At 39.3% G+C, this 24,310-nt stretch overlaps 1 protein-coding gene across 1 annotated transcript in view; it reads left to right on the top strand.

Moving 5' to 3' along the window:
• The first annotated feature begins 566 nt into the window (after window positions 1-566).
• REC114 (REC114 meiotic recombination protein) overlaps window positions 567-24,310 on the top strand; it is a 72,343-nt gene continuing 48,599 nt past the window's right edge. Inside the window, exons 1-2 of the mRNA XM_033107430.1 lie at window positions 567-725; window positions 16,319-16,408. Of these exons, the coding sequence (XP_032963321.1) occupies window positions 567-725; window positions 16,319-16,408 (249 nt within the window). The remainder of the gene's footprint in view (window positions 726-16,318; window positions 16,409-24,310) is intronic.

Here is a 24,310-nt window from a genome sequence, read left to right on the forward strand (position 1 = left end):
GCTCCTCTCCTTTGGAGAGAACTTGACGGTCTGGAGGCAGTTATGTCCAGGGACTGCAGGATGATGAGGAAATAACCCTATTTCCGGAATGGCGGGTGGAATTGGGGCTGTGCTGTGGTGGGTTAGCAGTGGGCAGGGACGTTGTCATCTGAAAGGTGGCTGTGAGGAAGACCACATTTGTCCAGACAGCCTGGGAAAGCGGCCTAGTCCCGCGTGTAGAAATTACAAGGAGTCAGCCAGTTTTTTGGAAACGTCTCAGCGCTGGACGGTGACACGGGCTGCCTGAGGGAAGGGGAGGGCCTGAGTGCTGCAAGGGGGGACCAATGACCAACGCTAAACGGCACAGCCCTACTTCAAGGCAGAAGTTACCACCTCCACTTTGCCGAAGACGAGAGAAGCGCAAAGCACAGAGACACCCACAACCCGAGAGCCCCCTGCAGGAGCTTCGGGGCCTTCCCATTGGCTCGCACTAGACGGGAGGGTGGGCCTTGGGTCATCTCGCTTCCTGATTGGCTAGCTGCGCTGATTAGCAGGCGCCCGCGGCTGCGTACACCAGAAGGTTGGACATGGCGGAGGCGGGAAAGGAGCTGCCGGGTCTCGGCCTTCCTGGTGGAGACGCGGTGCAGTGGCCTTTGCAGCGCTATGGCCGCTTCATGCCCTCGGGCACGGGAGAGCCACCTGGGTCTGGCCTGGAAGCTGGGATGGCTTCTTCCCCCACGTGGAAGGTGAGGCCTGAGAGCAGGAAAGACCTCGAGGCTCTCACCCCCTCCCCCAGGAAGGAGGGAAGACTGGGGCCTTCGCCACCAGGCTGCATAGTCCCCCAAGGCCACACAAACAGGAGGAGGTGACACCGGGGGACTGGCACGAATGGTTAGCCGATAGCTAACATAGAACATGGGTAGATAGATAGATAATATAAGACATGATTGGAACCCAGTACATTCCCAAATAATTATGCAAGGGAGCAGCAAACATTCATATATTCAATAGATATTTAGATAGAGCATCAGTGATGTTTTAGATTTTATTCAGATGGCTGGGGATGTATCAGTGAAGACGATATAAATGGTCCCTGCCCTCATTTATGTTTTTAATCTAGTGGAGAATTTATCAAACCATTTATCAAAACCATTATTATGTAAACCAGTTCCACATCCCTTGTGTGGAAGGGAGGATTGAACAGTCCATAACAAGTTGTCAGGCTACAGGCAGTCAAGCGATCACACGGAAGCGGTCTAAATTTGAATCCTGGCTTTGCCACAGAATTTCTGGGATCCTGGTGAAGTTACTTATCCTCTCTGTACCTTGTTTACTTTATCTTAACATAGAGATCATAATAGTACCTACTTCATAAGATTGTTGTATTTTATATATATGTATGTATACGTATTTTATATATATATATATATATATATATATGTATGTATATACACAAATCACCTAAAACAGTGCCTTGCATAAAGTTACATGACGGTTTGCTTTTATCATGTTTTTGCCCTGTGTTCTGTTTTAACACCATGGGTTGCTAGCATTCAGTTCCTTTTGGTCTAGTTTGGCTCTTGCACATGGACGCTGGGGTTTTGGATTATGCATGTGACTGCGTGTGTTGGTGTGGTGTGGGCAGCAGTGGATAGCAGATGAGTAAAAGAAACAACAAATATTCCAGGTAGAGGATCCAACATGTTCCTAGGCCTTGCACCTGGGGAAACCTCAGCATGTGTAGCGTACAGAAGAAAAGAGTAAGGCTGGGGCTTATAGAGAACACAGGGAATAATAGCGTGAGATGAGGTTGTCTGGAGAGGTGGGCAGGTGCCTTATGAACATTATCTGAGAGTCAGCAGGAAGCCACTGATGGGTTTTAAGTAGAAGCATTTTCATCTTTGAAAGATCACTCTGGCTAAGGTGTGGAGAAGAAATTGAAGGAGAATATGAGTAGATTCAGGAAGGTGACTTAGAGTGCTACTGCAATGTGGTGGGCGAGAGATGGTAATGGCTTAGACTGCAGGGCGGGGGGCAGAGGGGAGGATGGCAGTCGAGGTGGGAAACTGGGCATATTAAAGCTACATTTTGGAGGCCAGAAGAAAAGGACTTGGAGATTGACTGGGTACAAGTGGTGAAAGTAAAGGACTTCTGGATTTCTAGCAGGAACAACTGGGTAGATGGTTTGGAGATGGGAAACATTGAAGGAGGAACAGTGAGGGAAAGATCCAGGACTTCAGTTTTGAATGTATTGAGTTTAAATATGTTTATGAAGTGGAGATGTTGAATATGTAGTTGGCTGTACTGGTCTAGACTCAGAAGAAAGACCTGGTCTGGAGATGTAAATGTGCTATTGGCATGAAAATGAAAATGTGTCAGTGTGAAGGGGATGCTTCTCATCATGAGACTGTATGAGATTCCAGGACCAAGCCCCAAGGTAGCATTTGTAGGTCAGATAGAGGAGACACAGTCCTGAAGATTGACAAGGGACAGAGTTGGGAGGCAACCAGGAGAATGCAGGTCCATCGAAGCTACCAAAAGTTATTTCAAGAGGGAGAGAACAATTCACTTTGTTGAATGATGCTGCAAAGCGAGACAAAATGACGACTAAAGCGTGTCCATTGGATTTAGCAACATGAAGGTCTGTCGGTCTTTACCAAGAGAAGTTTCAGTATTGGGAAAAGGTGGAAGCCAGAGGGGTGGGCTGAAGAGTGACTTAGGTGAGGAAGTGAAGCCAGTGTGCACGGACGAGTCTTCTGAGGGACTTGGCTGTGAATGTGAGTAGAGACAGCTTAATGAATTGCTCACCAAATTCTAGAATATCAGAGCCAGGGGCACTATTTGAAGCTCGAAATCAGTATATCTAGGACCACAAAAGAGGCATCAAATACCCAGTTGTACTTTTGTGGAATGCTGTTATATAGGCTGCAAATGCAAAATGAGGTGAACAAAAAGTTAAATTCAAGGGTGACTGATCGATAATAGGATCTTATTTAAAAACTGGGGATGTTTGAGGGCATATTTAATTTTTGAGACTGCCCAAGAGATTCTTTGATACCTTCTCTTAACACCCTCCAAACCCTTTCTCCTCAGGCCTCTGGGTGGGGTGCATTGGCTCAGAAGCAGCCAGTAACTCTTAGATTCTTATTCTGCAACCCAGAGGCCATGGGCATTTGACCATTCTAAGGAGTTGATTGTTACTGCAATTGTCCCCCTTCTTTTTGCACAGCTCTTCATAATTGTTTATACAGAACAGCACTTTTCAACAGTTTTCAAATGTTTGGCATAAAGCCACGGCTACAGTGAAAAGAGATGAGGTTGGCTTTTGCAGTGCTTTTGAAAAGTGAACATTTGTACCTTCCTTTGAATCTGTGCCGAACCATCCTACCTGCTGGGATCAGTTTCAGCCTAGGTCTGTCATTTTTTTTGGAAAAACGAAAGAGAAAACAAGATTTGTTCTATTTTATGTGCACTGTGACTATTGTGCAATAGTAATAATAAAAGATGAGCTATATAAAGAACTGCACTAAGTCCCATGTGAATTTCTTATTTTAAAAATATATGCTACCTACAGTAAAAAAATGTTAGGTAAAGCATAAAAATATATTATTGTGGAGGGCAGAGTCATTCTGGTTGTTGGTTTTCTCTAGGGAACTTTCAGGTTCAACCTTGATTGAACCTGTTTTGAGTTTTTTCATTTTTTTCTGAAATTATATGAAGAATCTGCTCCTAGTATTTCAGTTGTTTAATTACAGAGAAGACTCATCATATGGCCATATGCTGAGGCAAAAATGTTGACTCAAGAGAAAAAATGAATAGAACAACGAGACTTTTAAGACTTGAAGTCCTAGTTGAGAGGTAAGATCAAGTCTGAGACACAAATATTTTATATAGACTAATATATAGGTGTCTATTGATTTGATTTATTCATCTGAATTGAATTACTATTATTAAAATTAACTATCTGGAGATAAATTAACCACCATTTGGAAGCAAATAAACTTTTTGTAATGCTGTAAGAAAGAAATCAATGGTTTAGTACTATGCTACTCAGACGTCATTGTGTACAGAAATCACTTGGGAATTTTTTTTTTAATGCAAATTCTGACTCAGTAGGGCTGGTATGAGGAGGAAAATTCTGTAGTTCTAACAAGTTTCCAGGTGATGCTGATGCGGTTTATTCTAGGACCGCACTTTGAGAAGCAAGGGTTTAGAAGACCTTGAATGAAATGGGCAGCCAGGTAGTAAAATTAATAAAATGAATGTGGTAAAGCAATCAGGTTCATAATGAATATGCAGCCATTTTATTAATGGGGTTAATATTTAAACCATCTGTCATTTAAGTGGAATGAGCAAATTTTTGAAATACAAACTTAAACTTGATTTTAATTCCTTACATCTGTTAGCCCAGCCCTTCTGAAAAAGATGATTATAATAACAGATTGGTCCATTTTTGTGTATTTTATGTCTGAATATAATTCAGTCTGCTAATTCGAGAATAATTTTGAAAGGTGGTTTTAATGGCCGGTTGCTTTTAAAGTTTTACCACATTTTTCAGATTCCGCGGATTTCTCACATATGCCCTAACTGGTTGAACCTGACAACGTCCTATTTTCAATGTCTTATTTTCGACGTCTTATTTTTCCCTTTCAAAAGGAAAACATTCCTTAATTTTTATAGGAAGAATGTAAAATAATTGCCCTGCTTAGAAATTAAGAAACAGAATAAGGCTGGGGCTTATAGAGAACACAGGGAATAATAGCGTGAGATGAGGTTGTCTGGAGAGGTGGGCAGGTGCCTTATGAACATTATCCGAGAATCAGCAGGAAGCCACTGATGGGTTTTAAGTAGAAGCATTTTCATCTTTGAAAGATCACTCTGGCTAAGGTGTGGAGAAGAAATTGAAGGAGAATATGAGTAGATTCAGGAAGGTGACTTAGAGTGCTACTGCAATGTGGTGGGCGAGAGATGGTAATGGCTTAGACTGCAGGGCGGGGGGCAGAGGGGAGGATGGCAGTAGAGGTGGGAAACTGGGCATATTAAAGCTACATTTTGGAGGCTAGAAGAAAAGGACTTGGAGATTGACTGGGTACAAGTGGTGAAAGTAAAGGACTTCTGGATTTCTAGCAGGAACAACTGGGTAGATGGTTTGGGGATGGGAAACATTGAAGGAGGAACAGTGAGGGAAAGATCCAAGACTTCAGTTTTGAATGTATTGAGTTTAAATATGTTTATGAAGTGGAGATGTTGAATATGTAGTTGGCTGTACTGGTCTAGACTCAGAAGAAAGACCTGGTCTGGAGATGTAAACAGAATATGAAGTTTGTACTTGAAATGAACTTTTAAGTGTGAGTTCAACATAAGATATACTTTGGGTTTTCTTAACTGTCCTTTTTTTAAATTTTATTCCTAGTGCTTACATATTTTCTAGGATATGATAGGTGCTCAGTAAATGTTTGAATGGTAACTTCTCTGAACTTTCTTTTTGATAACGTAATAATCATGACATGATAGCTACTAATTGTAAGTGTTCACTTTGGTACATTTCTTATAATGGCCCTATGAAGCAAATATGATACCCATTTTATAGGGTAAGTGAACTAAAACTCAGAGAGGTTCAGTGGCTTATCCAGGGACACAGAGAAAATAAGTGAGAAGAAAGAATTCAGACCCTGGTTTTCCTGTCTCCAAAAGATGTGCTTTTAACCACTATGTTGTTTGCCTTAGAAGTGTTAATATTTCATATGGGGAGTAGCAGTTCAATTATGTGTCTCAGTTATGTGAGGAATTTGGATATTAACATACAGGGTAAAAATGATACAAATAATAGTATTTTTAACGGATAATTTAAGATTCATTAAAACTCCATGATAATAATAATAATTTTTTAGGTTTTTTTTTAATTAAAAATTACAAAAAATTTTCAATTACAGTTAACATTCAATATTATATTAGTTTCAAGTGTACAGCATAGTGGTTAAATATTTATATAATTTACGAACTGATCCCCCGATAAGTCTAGTACCCACCTGGCATCATACATATTTGTTACAATGTTATCAACTATATTCCCTATGCTGTACTTTGGGAGGTTCCAATTTCCTTACTGTTGATTGGTCTATTTAGATTTTCCAGTTCTTCATGATTCAGTCTAGGAAGCTTATATATCTTTTCTTCTGTACGCTACATATGCTGAGGTTTCCCCAGGTGCAAGGCCTAGGAACATGTTGGATCCTCTATGTGGAATATTTGTTGTTTCTTTTACTCATCTGTTATCCACTGCTGCCCACACCACACCAACACACACACTCACATGCATAATCCAAAACTTATATATTTCTAAGAACTTGTCCATTTCTTCTAGGTTATTGAATTGGGTGGCATATAGTCCTTCATAGTCTTCTTGTACGATCCTTTGTATTTCTGTGGTATCCATCATAACTTCTCTTTCATTTCTGATTTTGTTTGTGTCTTTTCTTCTCCTTAGTGAGTCTAGCCAGGTGTTTGTCAGTTTTATTAATCTTTCTAAGAACCAGCTGTTTGTTGCAGTAATTTTTTTCTATTTTTTTTTTTTGTTCTCTATTTCATTTCATTCTGCTCTAAGTTTTATTATTTCCTTCCTTCTGCTGACTTTGTGTTTCATTTGTTCTTTTTTTCCTAGTTCTTTAGATGTGATGTTAGGTTGTTTATTTAAGATTTTCTTGTTTCTTGAGATAGGCCTGTAATGATATAAATTTCCCTGTTAATACTGCTTTTGAAGCATCCCAATTTTGATACGATGTATTTTCATTCTCATTTGTTTCTGTGTATCTCTTGATCTCTTTTATTTCTTCTTTCACCCAGTTATTTTTTTAGTAGCATATTGTTTAATCTCCGCATATTCATGTTTTTTTCCCCTCTTTCTTTTTGCAGTTGATCTCCAATTTCAAAGCATTGTGATCAGGGAATATGCTTGGTATGATTTCAATCTTCTTAAATTTACTGAGGTTAGTTTTGTGTCCCAGTATATGGTCTATCCTTGAGAATATTCCATGTGCACTAGAAAAGAATGTATAGTCTGGTGTATTAGGATGAAAGGTGCTGTAGATGTCAGTTATGTTTATTTGGTCGAATGAGTCATTTAAGGTTGGTATTTCCTTACCGATTTTCTGTTTGAATGATTTATCCATAGCTGTCAATCGTGTATTTAGGTCCTGTACTATGTGTTTTTCTCAGTTTCCCCCTTTAGTTCTGTTAGTAGTTGCTTTGTATATTTTGGTACTTTCTGATTGGGGGCATATATATTGATAAGTGTTATGTCTTCTTGTTCTGTTGTCCCCTTTATCATTATGAAATGTCCATCTTTGTCTCTTGTTACCTTTCTTTATCCTGAAGTCTGTTTTGTCAGGTATAAGTATGGCTAGACCCACTTTTCTCTGGATGCCATTTGCTTGGAGTATCGTTTTCCACCCACTCCCTTGGAGTCTGTATTTGTCCTTACAGCTGTGATGTGTCTCTCAAAGGCAGCATAAGCTTGAGTTTTGTTTTTTGATCCAGTCTGCTACTCTGTGCCTTTTTATTGGTGAGTTCAGTTCATTTACATTTAGGGTGGTTATTGATATATGAGGACTTTTTATAGCCCTTTTATCTTGTGTTTTCTGGTAGCTCGGTGTCTCCATTGTTTCTTTGCCTTTGTGTTTCTGTCTGTTTCTGTTTTGTAGCTTGGTGATAGTCTATGATATTTTTCCTCTTTTTTTAATGTTATGTATCTCAGTTCTGGATTTTTTTGGAGTGGTTACTGTTAAGTTTATGTAAAAGAAAGTTTGATATATTCAGCAGTCCTTTTTATTCAGCATGCATCTTATCTCCATTCCCCTTTGCAAATTGGGGCCTTTACCCTCTCCCCTTTTATGTTTTTGTTGTCTAAATTATCCCTATTTATGCTCTAAGTTCATTTCTGAGTTGCAGTAGCAAATTGTCTTCTTATTTTTATCTTTTTTTGTTTTTATCTTCATTATCCTTTATGTTAGGTTTAAGTGTATAGCACCCTATTCTGTGTAGGAGTTGCCATTTCCTACTTCTGTCTGTCTGTTAGTAATCTTGCTCATAGTTTTGTTTCCTTTTGTCTTTTTGTTTTAGATAGAAAAACCTCCTTCTGTATTTCCTGTAATGGAGGCCTTGTGGTGGAAAATTCTCTCAGCGTCGTATATGTGGAAAGGTCTTTATTACTACTTCATATTGAAAGGATAACTTTGCTAGATGTATTATTCTTTGTTTGTAATTTCTCTCTTTCAGTAGTTTGAATATTTGATTTTGTTCCCTCCTAGCTTGTAGAGTTTCTGCTGGAAAATCTGATGATAATCTAATGGGCTTTCCTTTGTAAGTTGCTGTCTTCTTTTCCTTTGATGCCTTGAGAATTCTTTTTTTGTCATTAATTTTTGATATTTTTAATATAATGTGCCTTGGAGAAAGCCTTTTAGGATTGAGGTAACTAGATGTTATGTTTGCTTCTTAGATTCAAGGATCCAGTTCTTTCCATAGGTTTGGGAAGTTCTCATCGACTATTTGTTTGAACATGCTCTCTGTTATCTTTTCCTTCTCTTCTCCTTCCGGTATGCCCATTATTCTTATATTGCTTTCTGATGGGGTTAGATAATTCTTGTAGAGTTCTTTCATTTTTTTTTTTAACTCTCAAATCTTTCTCTTCTTCCATCTGCATCATTTGCAGATTTCTGTCTTCAATATCACTAATTCTTTCCTCCATCTGGTCGGCTCTATTTCCTAAGCTCAGCATTTCATTCTTCATCTCTTTTATTGAGTTCTTCAGCTCCAGAATTTCCATTTGGTTCTTTTAAAAAATTTCACTCTCTTTGGTAAAATATTCATTTTGTTCTTTGATAATATTTCTGAGTTCGTTAAGCTGCTTATCTGAGTTTTCTTGCATCGTGTTGATTTTTTTCAGAACTGCAATTTTGAATTCTCTGTCATTTAAGTCACATATTTCCATGTCTTTTAAGTTTATTTTCTGGAGACTTTTCATTGTCTTTCTGAGCTGCCTTGTTACCTGGGTTATTCATGGCAATTACTGTATTATTTCAGCCGTGAAAGCTGGGGTGGGGTGAGCTGGGAGAGGCCACTGGGGTGTTTATGTCTTTGTTCTCCTCCAAGTAACGGCAACTGCCAGACCACAGCTGCCTCGCCCCTGTATCTCCTCTCGTGTCACTGGAGTTAGCTGCAGTGTGCATCTGCTGCTCAGGAACTGTCGCGCCGGTTCTTAGGGCTGTAGGTATTCTGCTCGTTAATCCAACACTGCTACAGTTTCTTCTGGGACCTGCTGCTAGCACTGGATGGTACAGGGAGGTGAGCTCTGGGAGGATAGAGTGAGGCAGCCAGGCTCTGTGGCTTTGTTTTCTGCCTGGCAGTGAGGGTTGTTAGACCATGACTGTCATACTTCTGTATTTGGTCTTTGCCCCAAGGTCTCTGCTCCAATCGCTGGGTTCAGTCATATTGTATGCTGATCACTCAGGCAGGAATGCTTGGGGCCACATTTAGTGCACCTGCAGTCTCAATCCTCCCCTTTCCTAGGACCACAGTGAGCTTCGGGCTGTGTCCTCAGCCTCTGTCTCTGCACTTCTCCCTTCCATCTTGCCCTGTTCACCCTGGTTCAGATGTTTCAATGCACAGATCTCTCAGGTGTGTTTGTGTGTTGCACAGAGAGTCCTTTGTTGAATTATCATTGTTCATCTTGTTGTAACTTCAAGGGAAGAGATCATGTGGCCATGTTTCTGACATCCTTGCCATTTTATTATTCACATTTTAAAATCTTTTCTCCCCTCCCCCTTCCTTCTCCCTCTAACATTCCTTGTAATACTGGTTTGGTGGTGATGAACTCCTTTAGTTTTTTTCTTGTCTGGGAAGCTCCTTATTTCTCCCTCAATTCTAAATGATAGTCTTGCTGGGTAGAGTAGTCTTGGTTTTAGGTCTTTGTAATGACGAGCGGGGAAGAGAAAGGGGAGGACACTCTAGAGAGGGGCTAATTTATTTAGCAATATCTAATCAATTTATTTAGCAATATGCAATAGCAAAAGACAAAGGCAATTAATAGAATATGCTAATGACAGAAAATAAAGGCGGTTAAGACTAAACTATATGTATTGATAGCAATGTTATGTTAAAGGAGTGTATATACACACAGGTTTAAGAGATCCCAACGGATGTTTACTATTGATCAAAAATCACTTGTCTACATACACAAATAACATTAATAAGGAGTTTCTAAAAGCAGTAATAAGTTGTATAGGGTAGTAACTATTATAGTAGATGCCAAAAGCTCACCAAACTGTGGGGAAACAACAGCAGAAAAGTCAGGAATCAAAACCTTGCCAGGTTCGTGGCTGGAAAACTAAGTTGTCTCCTGATGCTGCAAGCTGCACGCTGCATACAAGTTTCCAAACTGCTAACAAGTTCTCAAGAAGGCTAACCATAGGGAACAACACTGGAGAGGTCAAGAACCAGCCAGACCTCACCAGGTCTGCCACTGGAAGTCAGGGTGTCTCCTGGTGGTGTAAGCTGCATGTTATATACAAGTTTTCAAAATGTTAAAATGATGAAGAATCACCAATGACAAAAGATGAAATTACATTGCCAACTGAGGTCTGTCTTATATATTTTTTCAGATGTACCTCAGAGCTAAACTCCTTGCTCCTGCCTCCCCCTCTGGGAATGGCCAATTCCGGGAGGGTCCAGCAGTTACTGTGCTAAAAATATTGCTTATCTGGCTGAAGGGCCAGTTTATTCGGACAAACAGTACTTACTGTCCTTGCCTGGGACTATCGGCCCAAGGCCTTCCAAAGCCTGGCAACATGCCTGTCATGTTATTCTGATATAACTTAGTTACTACTTCTCCACATTTGCTGATGCGGGCAAAACAGAAAGTAGCATCATTCCATGTCTCTCCTGCTGGGAACAAGATGAGGGAGAAATTTTCTTTTTTTTTTTTTAAATTAAAGTTTATTGGGGTGACAATTGTTAGTAAAGTCACATAGATATCAGGTGTACAATTCTGTATTACGTCATCCATAAATCCCATTGTGTGTTCACCACCCAGAGTCAGTTCTCCTTCCATCACCATATATTTGATCCCCCTTACCCTCATCTCCCACCCACCACCCCCCTTACCCTCTGGTAACCATTAAACTATTGTCTGTGTCTATGAGTTCTTGTTTCTCATTTGTTTGTCTTGTTCTTTTGTTGTATTTGGTTTATATAGCACATATCAGTGAAATCATATGGTTCTCTGCTTTTTCTGTCTGACTTATTTCGCTTAGCATTATAATCTCAAGATCCATCCATGTTGTCACAAATGGTCCTATTTCATCTTTCTTACCGCCGAATAGCATTCCATTGTGTATATATACCACAACTTCTTTATCCATTCATCTATCGAAGGACATTTTGGTTGTTTCCATGTCTTGGCCACCGTAAACAAAGCTACAGTGAACATTGGAGCACACGTGTCTCTATGGATAAATGTTTTCAGATTTTTTGGGTAGATACCCAGGAGAGGGATTGCTGGGTCATATGGTAATTCTATTCGTAATTTTTTGAGGAACTTCCAGGGAGAAATTTTCTTCACCCTAAGCTAACCAATACCACATCTGCAGTCTCTCATGTGGGGGAACAAGGGAACAAAAAGCTAACAGACAAAAGATAACATCAGCCAATGAAGGCAGATTTTCCTAACATCTTTCTCACAGTCCTTGCTTTTCATCACTTTGAATATTTCCTGCCAATCCCTTCTGGCCTGCAAAGTTTTTGTTGAGAAATAAGCTGACAGTCTTATGGGAGCTCCCTTTTAGGTAACTGACTGCTTTTCTCTGGCTGCTTTTAAGATTCTCTCTTTTTCTTTAACCTTTGGTATTTTAATTAGGATGTGTGTCTTGGTGTTGGCCTCTTTGGGTTCATCTTGTTTGGGACTCTGTGCTTCCTGGACTTGTATGCCTATTTCCTTTGCCAGATTAGAGAAGTTTTCCATCATTATTTCTTCAAATAGGTTTTCAATCCCTTACTCTTTCTCTTCTCCTTCTGGTACCCCTATGATGTTGTATACCTGATGTTGTCCCAGAGGTCCCTTAAACCAACCTCATTTTAATTTTTTTTTCTTTTTGCTGTTCTGATTGCATGTTTTCTACTACCTTATCTTCTAAATTGCTGATTCAGTGTCTGCTTCATCTAATCTTTTTTTTCCCTCTAATGAATTCTTCATTTCAATTATTGTATTCTGCATTTTTGACTGGTTCTTTTTTATGGTTCCTATCTCTTTCTGTAAATTCTCACTGAGTTCATCTATTCTTCTGCTAAATTCATTGAGCATCCTTATAATCAGTGTATTAAACTCTGTGTCTGGTAGGTTATTTGCCTCCATTTTGTTTAGTTCTTTTTCTGGAGATTTGTTGTGTTTGGGGGACATGTTTTTTGTTTCCTCATTTTGGCTGCCTCCCTCTGTGTTTCTATGTATTGGATAGATCTGCTTGGGTAGGTGGCCTTATGTGGTAGGTGTCCTGTGGAGCCCAGTGGTACCCTTTCGCTGGTCACCTGAGCGGGGTGCTCCAGGAGTGTCCCTGGTGTGGGTTGTTTGTGCCCTCCTGTTGTAGTTGATCCTGACTGCTGTTGGCCATCACTGAGTGGAATTGACCCTCAGGCTGACTGTCTGTGAGTTTTGACCATGACTTCAGAGGATAAGCTGCTGTGCAGGAGTTGACTCCACATTGTGAGATATGCTATAGTGGTGCTCTGGTGCCTGCTGAGTCCACCCTTTGGGTGTGTCATTTGTGGAGCTAATTGATTAGTGCTCTGATGTGGTCTGAAGCCAGCCACTGGGTTTCTTGGTTCTGGAGCCTCTTGAGAGGAGCTCCAGTACAGACATATGTCAGCCGCTGGGGCCATCTGGTTGCAGCTACAGAGTGATCTGTTTTTGGTAGCTACGTGTATTGGGCTTGGAGGCACCTGGGAGAGGCTATGTTGTGTACTGAGGCTGACAGGCACTAGTGCCGGGGGCTGCTTAGGAAGACTTATAGGGTACACCACAGACAGCCACTGCCTGTTTGGTGTTTGTGGACCTTTGAAAGATTTTAGGACAGTCAGCAGCATGGGCTGAAGCTGGCAACTTGTAGGGAACAGCCACTGAAAGAGGTTTGGGCTGGTGCCTGGGTTAGGTAAAGCAGGTTCTGAGAGAATCACCAGGGTGAGGTGAGTTTGATGGAGAATCAGATTTGGTGCCCACCTGCGCCTGCAGGCTGGGTGCGGATGGGGTCAGCAAAGGAACAATAGCATCTGCCTGCTGGCTCTGTGGAGGAAGGGCTCAACAAGGAACAACGGCACCTGTCAGCAGTGTGGTCTCAGAGAGAGGTGCCCCTCCAGCCCTCACTCTAAAGTCAGACAAGTCAGTTCCTCCTTATATCTCCCTGGTGCTTTCAAGTGCTGCCCCAGCACTGGAACTCAGAGCGAGTCAGTCGGTCAGTGAGTAAGTCTGCTCTCGGTCCCTTTAAGGGGCATGCATGGGACTCCAGCAGCCCTTTCTCCTCTGGATGGAATCCTTGCTGATTTTCACAGCCAGGTGTGAGGATTCCTCTTCCTGGCACTGGTAGTCTGGGCTGTGGAGCCCAGTGTGGGGCTGGGACCCCTCACTCCTCATGGAAACCTCCATAGCTGAGATATCCCTCCCAATTCCTTACTGCCACACGTGGGTATGGGGCCAGCGCGTTTTCTGTCTCTGTCCCTCCTACCAGTCTTGGCATGACTTCTTTATATCCCTAGTTACAGGAGTTCTGTTCAGCTAGTCTTCAGGTGGTTCTAATTTAGTTGTAAGTTTGATGTTGTCAGAGGAGGCAAGCCCAGCGTTAACCGACTCCGCCGTCTTGCCTGAAGTCCAACAATTATTTTAAAAATAGTAGTTCTATGCATGCCTTGTAATTTTTGTTTGGATGCCTGATGTTGTGTATTTTACCCTGTTGGGTACTGGATATTTTTGTATTTCTATAAATATTCTTAAGATTTTTTTTCTGGGATAAGTTATCTGGAAACAGTTTAACCCTTTTAAGTCTTTTAGGCTTTGTCAGGTGGGATTAGTGTAGCATTTGATCCAGAGCTAATTTTTTTCCCATTCCTGAGGCAAACTCTTCAGAGTACTATACCCAATGTCCCTTAAATTATGAGGTTTTTCACTCTGGATAATGAGAACAGGCACTATTCCGTGCCATGTGTGAGCTTCTGGGATTGTTCCCTTAAATCCTTTTAGGTGGTTCTTTGCCTAGGCTCTGGTTGTTTGCTCACACACATGTGTGCTGAAGACTTAAGGGGTCTCTGCGGGTATCAGGAGTTCACTTTCTGTGTAGCTCTCCCCTCTCTGGGTTTCTGAACTGCACACTCTAGCCACACTGACCTCCCTGGACCCGCAACTCTATCTATCGCCTCAACTCAGGGACACCTTGCCAGGTTCTGCCTACGCTCCTCCTAGCACTTCAGCCTGAAAACTTTTTCGAGAAGTAATCGGGTGCAAGGCTAAGGCTCATCTCGTTTGGTTGCCATTATTTCTCAAGAATCATGTCCTTTATTACATCAGTCCAGTGTCTTGAAAACTATTGTTTCCTCTAATTTGTCCAGTTTTTGTTTGTTTGTTTGTTTGTTTGTTTTGGGCAGGAGGGAAAATTCAGTCCCAATTACTTTATGTTGACCAGAAGTAGAAACTCACAGTGGGTCGGTCATTTGATTCAGTTCTACTTTGTCTTTTTCCACTTAATCAGTTCAACATAATATTATTAAATTATCTACTGGGTACTTGGCATTCACTTAGGCACTGGAGAGGCTTTGTAACTGTCCTTGTGTTTCGTCACAATCTTAAATTATTGGAGCACTCAAGCACAGGATTGCAAGAATAGGCAGGGCCTTATCATTAGACAGTGTTTGTCGAGGTGTGTTGGGCAGACTACTTTCAACAGATTCTCTGGGGGTGCTTGCTGAAAATGTAGATTTGTGGGTCCTGCTCCACCTACTGAATCAGAAACTCTGGGGTGACTCTCTAGGTCAATGCATCCTCATGCCCCAATTCTGAAGGAAGGGCGGGGAAGAGGGAACAGTTGACAGTGGTGCTATATAGTACTTTACAATTTCCAAAGTATTTTTATAAACCTCTTCCCATTTAATTCTCACAACTCTTTAGGTCTTATTACCATTTTAGAGAGAGGGAGCTAAGGCCACTTCTTTAACTTACTAAAGCTTTACATAGGAAGTGGAAGAGCTGACTAAAACTCAGGCCTTCCTCAAGCCAGTCCCCATGCTGCTGGACACTGCTTCTCTTACGAGGACCGAGGGGTGTCATCAAGAGTTATTTTTTCGAGCGGCCGACCGGCGACCGACTTCTTCAGACGGGGGAGCGCAAGGCTCATAATACCACATGGGCCAGGGAGCTGTGTCCTACACAACTAGACTGAGAAACAATGGCTTGATCCGGAGGGGACGGGGGTCGGGCGGAGGCAGAAGAAGTGGAGGGGAAGAGTTACTCTTTAGTGCAGCTTGTGGGAAGAGTGATTAGGTTATATTTTGTATTAGGATTTAGATGGGCTCTGAGTGACAGAAAATGTAAATTACAGTGGATTAAATGAGATGAATGTTTATTACTCTCCATATAAAAGTGTGGGGCTGGTCTAACACTTGACTGTGTCAGGAACTGCGAGTCTTCCTGTTTTGTTCCTCTGCCGTGCGTGGCCGCGATCTCATCGTCCAGGAGAGAACTGGAGTTCTGGACGGCTTGGTGGAGGAAGGGATGAACACGTGGACAAAGGGTACCACCTGCTGTCTCTGAAAGAAGTTTCCCGAATTAAAGCTCATACAGAGGAAAGCACCAGGTTTTGAGCGGTTATGAAATAAGGAATTGTGGGGTTATGAAATATGAAATTGTGTGGCTGAAGAAACAGGGGCTCTGCAGTCTCGCAGTGCACTGGTAAAGCGTTATCCCCATTTACAGAAAGGAGATTGAGGCCCAAAGATAATTCATGATTTATTAAAATGCAACTGAAAAGTGGTTGGCTGGCGTCCCACATCTCTTGATTCTCAATCTAGTATTCTTTCTGTTTTAAAGTACTGGTTTTTGTTACATTTTGAGGAAGCCTGACTGTTAGCCCTTATATGAGGATAAACTTGAAACTGTAAGGGAATGATTACAGATTAAGTGGAAGAAAGGGACCATCGGGGTAGGAATATCAACATGAGAAGATAGTTTGGTTATCAGTATGATAAGTTTATTACTATTACAGAAGTAAACATCTCTCTCTCTGTCTCTGTCTCTCTCTTTCTCTCCTTCAAGGTTTTTGACTCCAGTGAAGAATCTGGGTATCTTGTTCTCACCATAGTTGTCTCAGGTCATTTCTTCATTTCCCAAGGACAGACACTACTGGTAGGTTTTATGCATATAGTTGAATATGCAAATTTATTTCTTTATCTTTGTAGCTTTACATTAACTTTTGTTTCGTCATGCTTCTTTAGTCTCACTGAAATCCATCAGATTCAACAAATAAGCCTTTATGGAATGTTCTATAACAGTGGGAAAAACATACTGCATATTGCCTGCCCTAAAGGGGTTTAAGGTTTTTGTTGGGAGTTGAAGTGGATCAAAGGATTGAAATTAACCAGTGTTGAAAAGGAGTCTTAATTGGGGAGATTGTGTTGAAAACAGGCTATATTTATAGAGAAATGTGTGGAGGGTTTTCCAGATAGGGTAAAGAGCATAGACAGAGGAATAGATTTGAAGAAACAGCTAAAAGAAACCTTGAAGCGTGCTATTGTTACTTGGTATAGCCCTCTATACGACTCTAATTGTATAAAGAAGCATTTGTTCTTTATTCTAAATACACACCAATACTATAGGAAATTTTTGTAATGAAGAAATATATAAAAGAAAATAAGAATCATCCTGCTTGAAAGTTTGTTTAATCGGTATTTAGAAACAAAAATGAATGAGGAAACAAGACAATTATTAACTTCCAATCAAAGAAATTGTATAAGAAAGGAAATGTGAGGGAAGGTTATTACATCATTTAGTTGTGAATAATATCTACATGGATATAAATTTCTACAACTATTTACTGAATATCTACATAGGCATAATTTATTCATTAAACAAATATTTATTGAGCAATTACTATATGCTAGGCATTGTTCTGGGTGCCAGGGATAGCAGTGAACAGCAGAAACAAAATCCCTGTTATTGTGGTGTGTCATCATTCTAGTAGGAAGAAATAACAATAAACAAATAGGTCAGATATGTTTAAAAGACATGAATTTTTGGTGAATCCCTTGCATATTGTATTATAAAATGATGGCAGCACCCCACAGTTGTACACTGTGACGGTTCATCTCTCCATTAAGAGGAATAGAGCCTTATCCTTGAATGTGAGGTGACCTGCAAAGCCATCTTTGTGTTCCTGTGACTTTCAAAACTGCAGCCCTGGTTGGACTGGTTTGCTTTATCTGCCGTTGTTAGAGTTTGCATCAGTTGCAAGAGATAAGATTTCTCTTCAGCTTCCAGTAAAGAAAATTCCAGATGGTGGACTGAAGGATGCCTAGAACACAGCTAGTTCTCCCTGTCAGTATTGTGGGTCTTTGCTGAATGGTGACATTAAAGCCATTTGGCTTCCTCAGACAATAGGGGGCCACCCTGTGCTTTGTCTCTGCACCATCTATTTGCACCAGTGGTAAATGTTGTTATAAAATGGTAAAGGTTTCTTTGTATCGTACATACGTATAGAATGATTTTTGCACTGCAGTTACAAAACCAAGTTTATCAAGTTATAAGATACCTACTATGAGAAATAAGAATAACTACAATTTGGAGTAGGTTGCATATATATATATATAACGTAGATATTGAGTAATATTTTTTAAAACCTTTAAACTCTACTTAAAAATCACCTTTACTGAAGCATAATTTACATAAAATAAAATTCACTAATTTTAAGTGTTCAGTTTGATGTCTTTTGACCAATGTATGTAGTTGTATAACCACCACCACAATCATATGAACATTTCATTTAAGCCCCCAAATTTCCTCATGCCCCTTTGCAGTCAATTCCCTCTGCTTCCACTCAGCACTTAGTGAAACCACTGATCTGCTTTCTGTCATCATAGTTTTGCCTTTTCTTGAATTTCATATATATGAAATCATACAATATGTAGTCTTTTGTATCTGGCTTCTTCCACTTAGGGTAACCTTTCAGAGATTCATCCATACCGTTCATTCCTTTTCATTACTGAATAGTATCCCATTGTATGGATAAGCCTAATTTGCTTATCCATTCAACTTTTTTACATTTTTTTATTGGGAATATTGGGGAAGTGTGTTTCTCCAGGTCCCATCAGCTCCAAGTCATTGTCCTTCAATCTAGTTGTGGACGGCGCAGCTCAGCTCCAAGTCCACTGGCCTGTTTTCAATCTTTAGTTGCAGGGGGCGCAGCCCAGCATCCCATGCGGGAATTGAACTGGCAACCTTGTTGAGAGCTCGCGCTCTAACCACCTGAGCCATTCGGCGGCCCCTTATCCATTCAACTTTTGATAGACATTTGGGTTGTTTACATTTTTGGCTATCATGAATGATGTTGATACAAACATTTGTATACGAGCATTTATGTGAACATGTATTTTCATTTTTCTTTGGTAAATTCCCGAGAGAGGAACTTGCTGAGTCGTATGGTCCATCTGTGTTTAACTTTATAAGAAACTGAAAAACTGTTTTGCAAAGTTGCAGTCCCAGAAGCAATGATGAGGCTTCCAGTTGTTTCACGTCCTCACCAACACTTGGTATTGTCAGTCTTTTTAAGTTTACTGTTTTAGTGGGTGTGTAGTGGTAGCTCATGGTGGTTTTAATTTGCATTCTCTTAATGACTAAGGCTATCGAACATCTTTTCGTGTATTTGCTACTTGTATATCTTATTGGTGAAGGGTCTGTTCATATCTTTTAACCATTTTTTAATTGTCTTTTTATATTTGAATTTTAAGAGTTCTTATTCGGATTACAGCTCTTTTATCAGAAATGTATTCTGCAGATATTTCTCCCACTCTGTGGCTTGTCTTTTCATTTCTTAGCATTTCTTTTGAAGCAGAAGCCTAAAATTTTGTAGTCCAATTTTTTAATTTTATCATTCCTGCTTTTTTGTATGCTATTTAAGGAATTTTTGTCTACTACAAGATTGCAATGACATTTTCCTGTTTTCTTCTAGAATTTTTATAGTCTTAGTTCTTACATTTAAGCTTATGGCGCATTATGAATTTTTAGTATTATTTAATATTATTATTATTTTGTGAAGCGTGCCTTCTTCCCCTCAATTAAAGCAGTGTGGTATTAAATGTGGAATATAGTCATGGATCTCAGGAATCTACTTCTGGAATCATTGAATTAATTGGGTCGGGGTTGATTTTTTTGCATGTAGATGACAATTGTTGCGCACCATTTATTGAAAAGCTAGCTTTTTCTTGTTGAATTACCTCGGCACCTTTGTTGAAAATCAGTTTATCATGTATGTGTGGGTCCATTTCTGGACCCTCTTTTCTGTTCTGTTGACCTATATATCTGTCCTTAGTCCAATGACACACTGTCTCGATTACTTTAGCTTTTTTGTAATTTTTGACATCAGTGGTATAATGCCTTCAACTGTGTTATTTTTCAAAGTTGTCCTGGCTATTCTAGGTCATTTGCATTTACATATAAATTTTAGAATCAGCTTTCCTACAAAAAAGACTGCTGGGGTTTTGATTGGGATTTTAATCTGTAAATCATTTTGAGGAGAATTAACATCTTAATATTGAGTCTTCAGATCCATGAACATGTTATAACTCTGCATTTATTTATATCTTTTATTTATTCTATTTTTTATATACTTTCTCTCAGCTATGTTTTGTAATTTTCATGATAGGTCTTGCACATATTTAGCTAAGTTTATCCACAAATACTTCATAGTTTTTATGTGACTCTAAATAGAGTTTTATAAATCTCAGTATCTAATAGTTTGTTGCTTGTGTATAGAAACACCATTGATTTTTTTCATGTTGACCTTGTATCCTGTGATATTACTCAACTCATTTATTAGTTCTACAGCTTTTTGTAGATTTTTTTATAGGATTTTCTACATGGATGACCTGTTGTCTGTGAATACATGATTTTCCATTCTTCCTTTCCAGTCTCTACACTGTCCCCCGTCACTTCCCCCACAATACAGTGGCGAGGACATTGTTTGCAATGTTGAGGGGAGATGGCAAGAGTTGCCTTCTTCTTGATCTTAGGCGGAAGGCATTGTCTTTTCATCAATAAGCATAACGTTAGCTGTAGGGTTTTTGTAGATACCCTTTATGAGTTTGAGGAAGTTCCCTTCCATTCTAGTTTGCTGAATAGGAGTTTAATCATATTTAATCTAGTTTAATCATGACTAGGAGTTGAATTTTGTTGAATGCTTTTTCTGGATCTGTTGAGATGGTTTTTGTTTTTTTAATTCTGTTGATACAATAACTTTTTAAAATATTCATTTCTTAACTGAATCAACCTTTATTGAAGAAGTATTTGATTTTTAAAATTATGTACATGTATAAGTGTGCCGAAAATAAAAATACATACATCTTTAAAACATTTTAACCCCTAAATTAAAGAACAGTTTTTGTCAGCTCATGCAATTTTTTGTTTCATAAGAACCAAAACTTAGAAGAACAAACAGATTTGGATTACAATACATTTCGGTTGCAATTTCATGTTAGTATTACATTTATATACCCTCTCCCCTCATACTAATCTGGGGGGTGATATACTTTTAGAATTTTTCCCATAAAAGGTAGGGACGGGACAGCCATGGAAAGTTTTAACCACTTCCGTTTTAGTGGGGTATCCATTTGTTGACGTGGATTAAAATGTACTGTATTTGTACTGTCACGTTTTTGTGGAAGCTGCAAAACCGAAACAACGTCATTTATGTCGGGGAAGCTGATTGCCAGGGCCCAGTGGCAGCCACCTCTGTGATACGATTTTGCAGAAGTCCAAATAGGTCAACAAGGCTTTGGGCTGTCTGCTTGGACCTGGGCAGCTATTTAACTTCATTTCCCTTTAATTTCTTAGTTTTCTGATTGCCACCTCCTATGAGATCCGTGGGAACTCAATGCTTCAGATTAAACTATAGCTTCGTGTCCAATAATACCAAAGGTTTCCATTTTGCTTGTTCAGTAAGCACCTGCATTCAAGTGAGGACGTCACAGCCAGAAGGCTCCATGCAGACCCACCAGAAGGCTCTTCTCTCGTCATTTATTTCAGAGAGTTTTCCAGCAACAAGGTGGGGAGACCTTGGCTCCCTCCTCAATCTGCCTTGGACTTGGGGTCAACTGGCTTCCCCTTTTCTAGTGTTGGCACCTTAAACAGATTCTCTCTTGGCTATTTGAAGCTTTATAATTTGTTTTTAGTTGTGGTAAAATATACATAACATACGAGTTATCATTGTAACCATTTTTTAAATGTACAGTTCAGTGGTATTAAGTTCATTCACACTGTTGTGCATTCTTTACCACTATCCATCTCTAAAATTCTTTTTCCTTTGGAAGACTGAACCCCTGTACCCATTAAACAATAACTCCCCGTCTCCCCCCAGCCCAGCCCCTGGCAGCAACCATTCTGTTTTCTGTGTCTGTGAATGTGACAATCCTAGGTACATCATGTAATTGGAATCAAACAGTATTTGTCTTTTGTTAGCATAATGTCCTCGATGTTCATCCAGTTGTAGGGTGTGTCAGAATTTCTTTCCTTTTTTAAGGCTGAATAATATTCCATTGTCTGTATATAATAGTTTTGGTTATCTAGACACCTGTCAATGGACACTGGGGTTCTTCCACCTCTGCCTACTCTGAATAATGCTGCCATGAACATGGGTGTACATGTATCTCTTTGAGACCCTGCTTTCAGTTAGTTTAGGTATAGACCCAGAAGTGGGATTGTTGGGTCATATAGTAATTCTATTTTTAATTTTTTGAGGAATTGCCGTACTTTTTTTCCAAAGTGGCTGCACTGTTTTACACTCCCACCAACAGTTGCACAAGGGTTCCGATTTCTCCACGTCCTCACTAATGCTTGTTATTTTCCTTTTTCAATTGAGGTATAATTGACATATAACATCATGTTAGTTTCAGGTGTACAACATAATGATTTGATATTTGTATACATTGTGAAATGATCACCACAATAATATAGTTAGCATTTGTCACCTGCATAGTTAACAGTTTTTTTCTTGTGATGAGAAGATCTACTTTCTTAGCAACTTTCAAATAAGCAAGACAGTATTATTAACTGTAGCCACCCCGCTGTACATCACATCCCCAGGACTTATTTGTTTTATAACTGGAAGTCTGTACCTTTTGACCCCGTTCACCCATTTCTCCCACCTCCACCCCAACTCTGGCAACCACCAATCTGTTTTCTGTATCTGAGCTTTGTTTTTTATTTTTATTTTTAAATTCCACATGTAAGTCAGGTCATCCAGTATTTGTTTTCCTCTGACTTATTTCACTTAGCATAATGCCCTCGAGATCTATCCATACGGTGTCAAATGGCAAGATTTCATTCATTTTTTATGGCTGAATAATAGCCCGTTGTGTATATATGCACCACGTGTTCTTTATCCATTCTTTCATAGATGGACACTTAGGTTGCTTCTGTATCTCAGCAATTGTAAATAATGCTGAAGTGAACACAGGAATGCATGTATCTTTTTGAATTAATGTTTTCATTTTCTTCAGGTAAGTACCCAAAAGTAGAATTGCTGGATGATGTGATAGTTCTATTTTTAATTTTTTGAGGCACCTCCATACTATTTTCTATAGTGGCTGCATCAATTTACATCCCACCAACAGTGTATGAGGGTTCCCTTTTCTCCACATTGTTGCCAACACTTACTATTTCTTGTCTTTTGATAATAGCCAGTCTAACAAGTGTGAGGTGATACCTCATTGCGGTTTTGATTTGCATTTTCCTGTTAGTGATGTTAAGCATCTCTTCATGCACCTGTTGGCCATCTGTATATCTTCTTTGGAAAAGTGTCTATTCATATGTCCTGCTGGTCTTTTAATTGGAGTATTTGTCTTTTTGCTATTGAGTTGTATGAGTTCTTTATATATTTTATATGAGTATTAACCCCTTATCAGATATGTCAATTACAAATATATGTTCTCATTCTGTATGTTGCCATTTCATTTTGTTGATGGTTTCCTTTGCTGTGCAGAAGCTTTTTAGTTTAATTTAGTGCCAATTGCTTCTTTTTTCTTTCTTTTGTTTTACTTTTGGTGTCAGATTCAAAAAGTCATCACCAAGATCTATGTCCCGTAGCTTACCGCCTATGATATTTTTTAGGAGTTTTATGGTTTCAGGTCATATGTTCAAGTCTTTAATCCATTTTGAGTTGATTTTTGTGTATGGTATCAGATAGTGGTCCAGTTTCATTCTTATGCATTAGGCTGTCCAGTTTTCCAAACACCATTTATTTAAGAGACTATTCTTTCCCCATTGTGTAATATTGGCTCTTTTGTTACAAATTAATTGACCATACACTCGTATGTGTGGGGTTATTTCTGTGGTCTCTATTATGTTTCATTAGTCTATATGTCTTTTTATGCTAATACCATGATGTTTTCATTAATATAGCTTTAAGTAGAGTTTGAAATCAGGGAATGTAATGCCTCCAGCTTTGTTTTTTCTCAAGATTGCTTTGGCTATTTGTGGTCTTTCATCATTTCCTACAGATTTTAGGATTGTTTGTTTCATTTCTGTGAAAAACATCATTGGAATTTTGATAAGGATTGCATTGAATCTGTAGATTGCTTTGTAATATGGACATTTTAATAATATTAATTCTTCTAATTCATGAGCATGGACTATCTTTCCATTTATTTGTATCTTCTTCAGTTTCTTTCATTAATGTCTTACCATTTTCAGTGTACAGGTCTTTCACCTCCTTGGTTAAATTTATTCCTAGCTATTTTATTCTTTTTCATGTAGTTGTAAATGGGATTGTTTTCTTAATTTCTCTTTCTGATAGTCTGCTATTATTGTATGGAAATGCAACAGATTTTTATATATTTGTATCCTGCAAGTTTACTGAATTTGTTTATTTTTAACAGTTTTTTGTGTGGAATCTTTAAGGCTTTCTATATATAATGTCATGTCATTTGCAAATAGTGACAGTTTTACTTCTTCATTTCCATTGTGAATGCCTGTTATGTCTTTTTCTTGCCTAATTACTCTGGCTAGGACTTCTAGCACTATGTTGAGAGTGTGCATGGT

Source organism: Rhinolophus ferrumequinum, chromosome 6 (genome assembly GCF_004115265.2).
Source record: "Rhinolophus ferrumequinum isolate MPI-CBG mRhiFer1 chromosome 6, mRhiFer1_v1.p, whole genome shotgun sequence".
Taxonomy (NCBI): Eukaryota; Metazoa; Chordata; class Mammalia; order Chiroptera; family Rhinolophidae; genus Rhinolophus; species Rhinolophus ferrumequinum.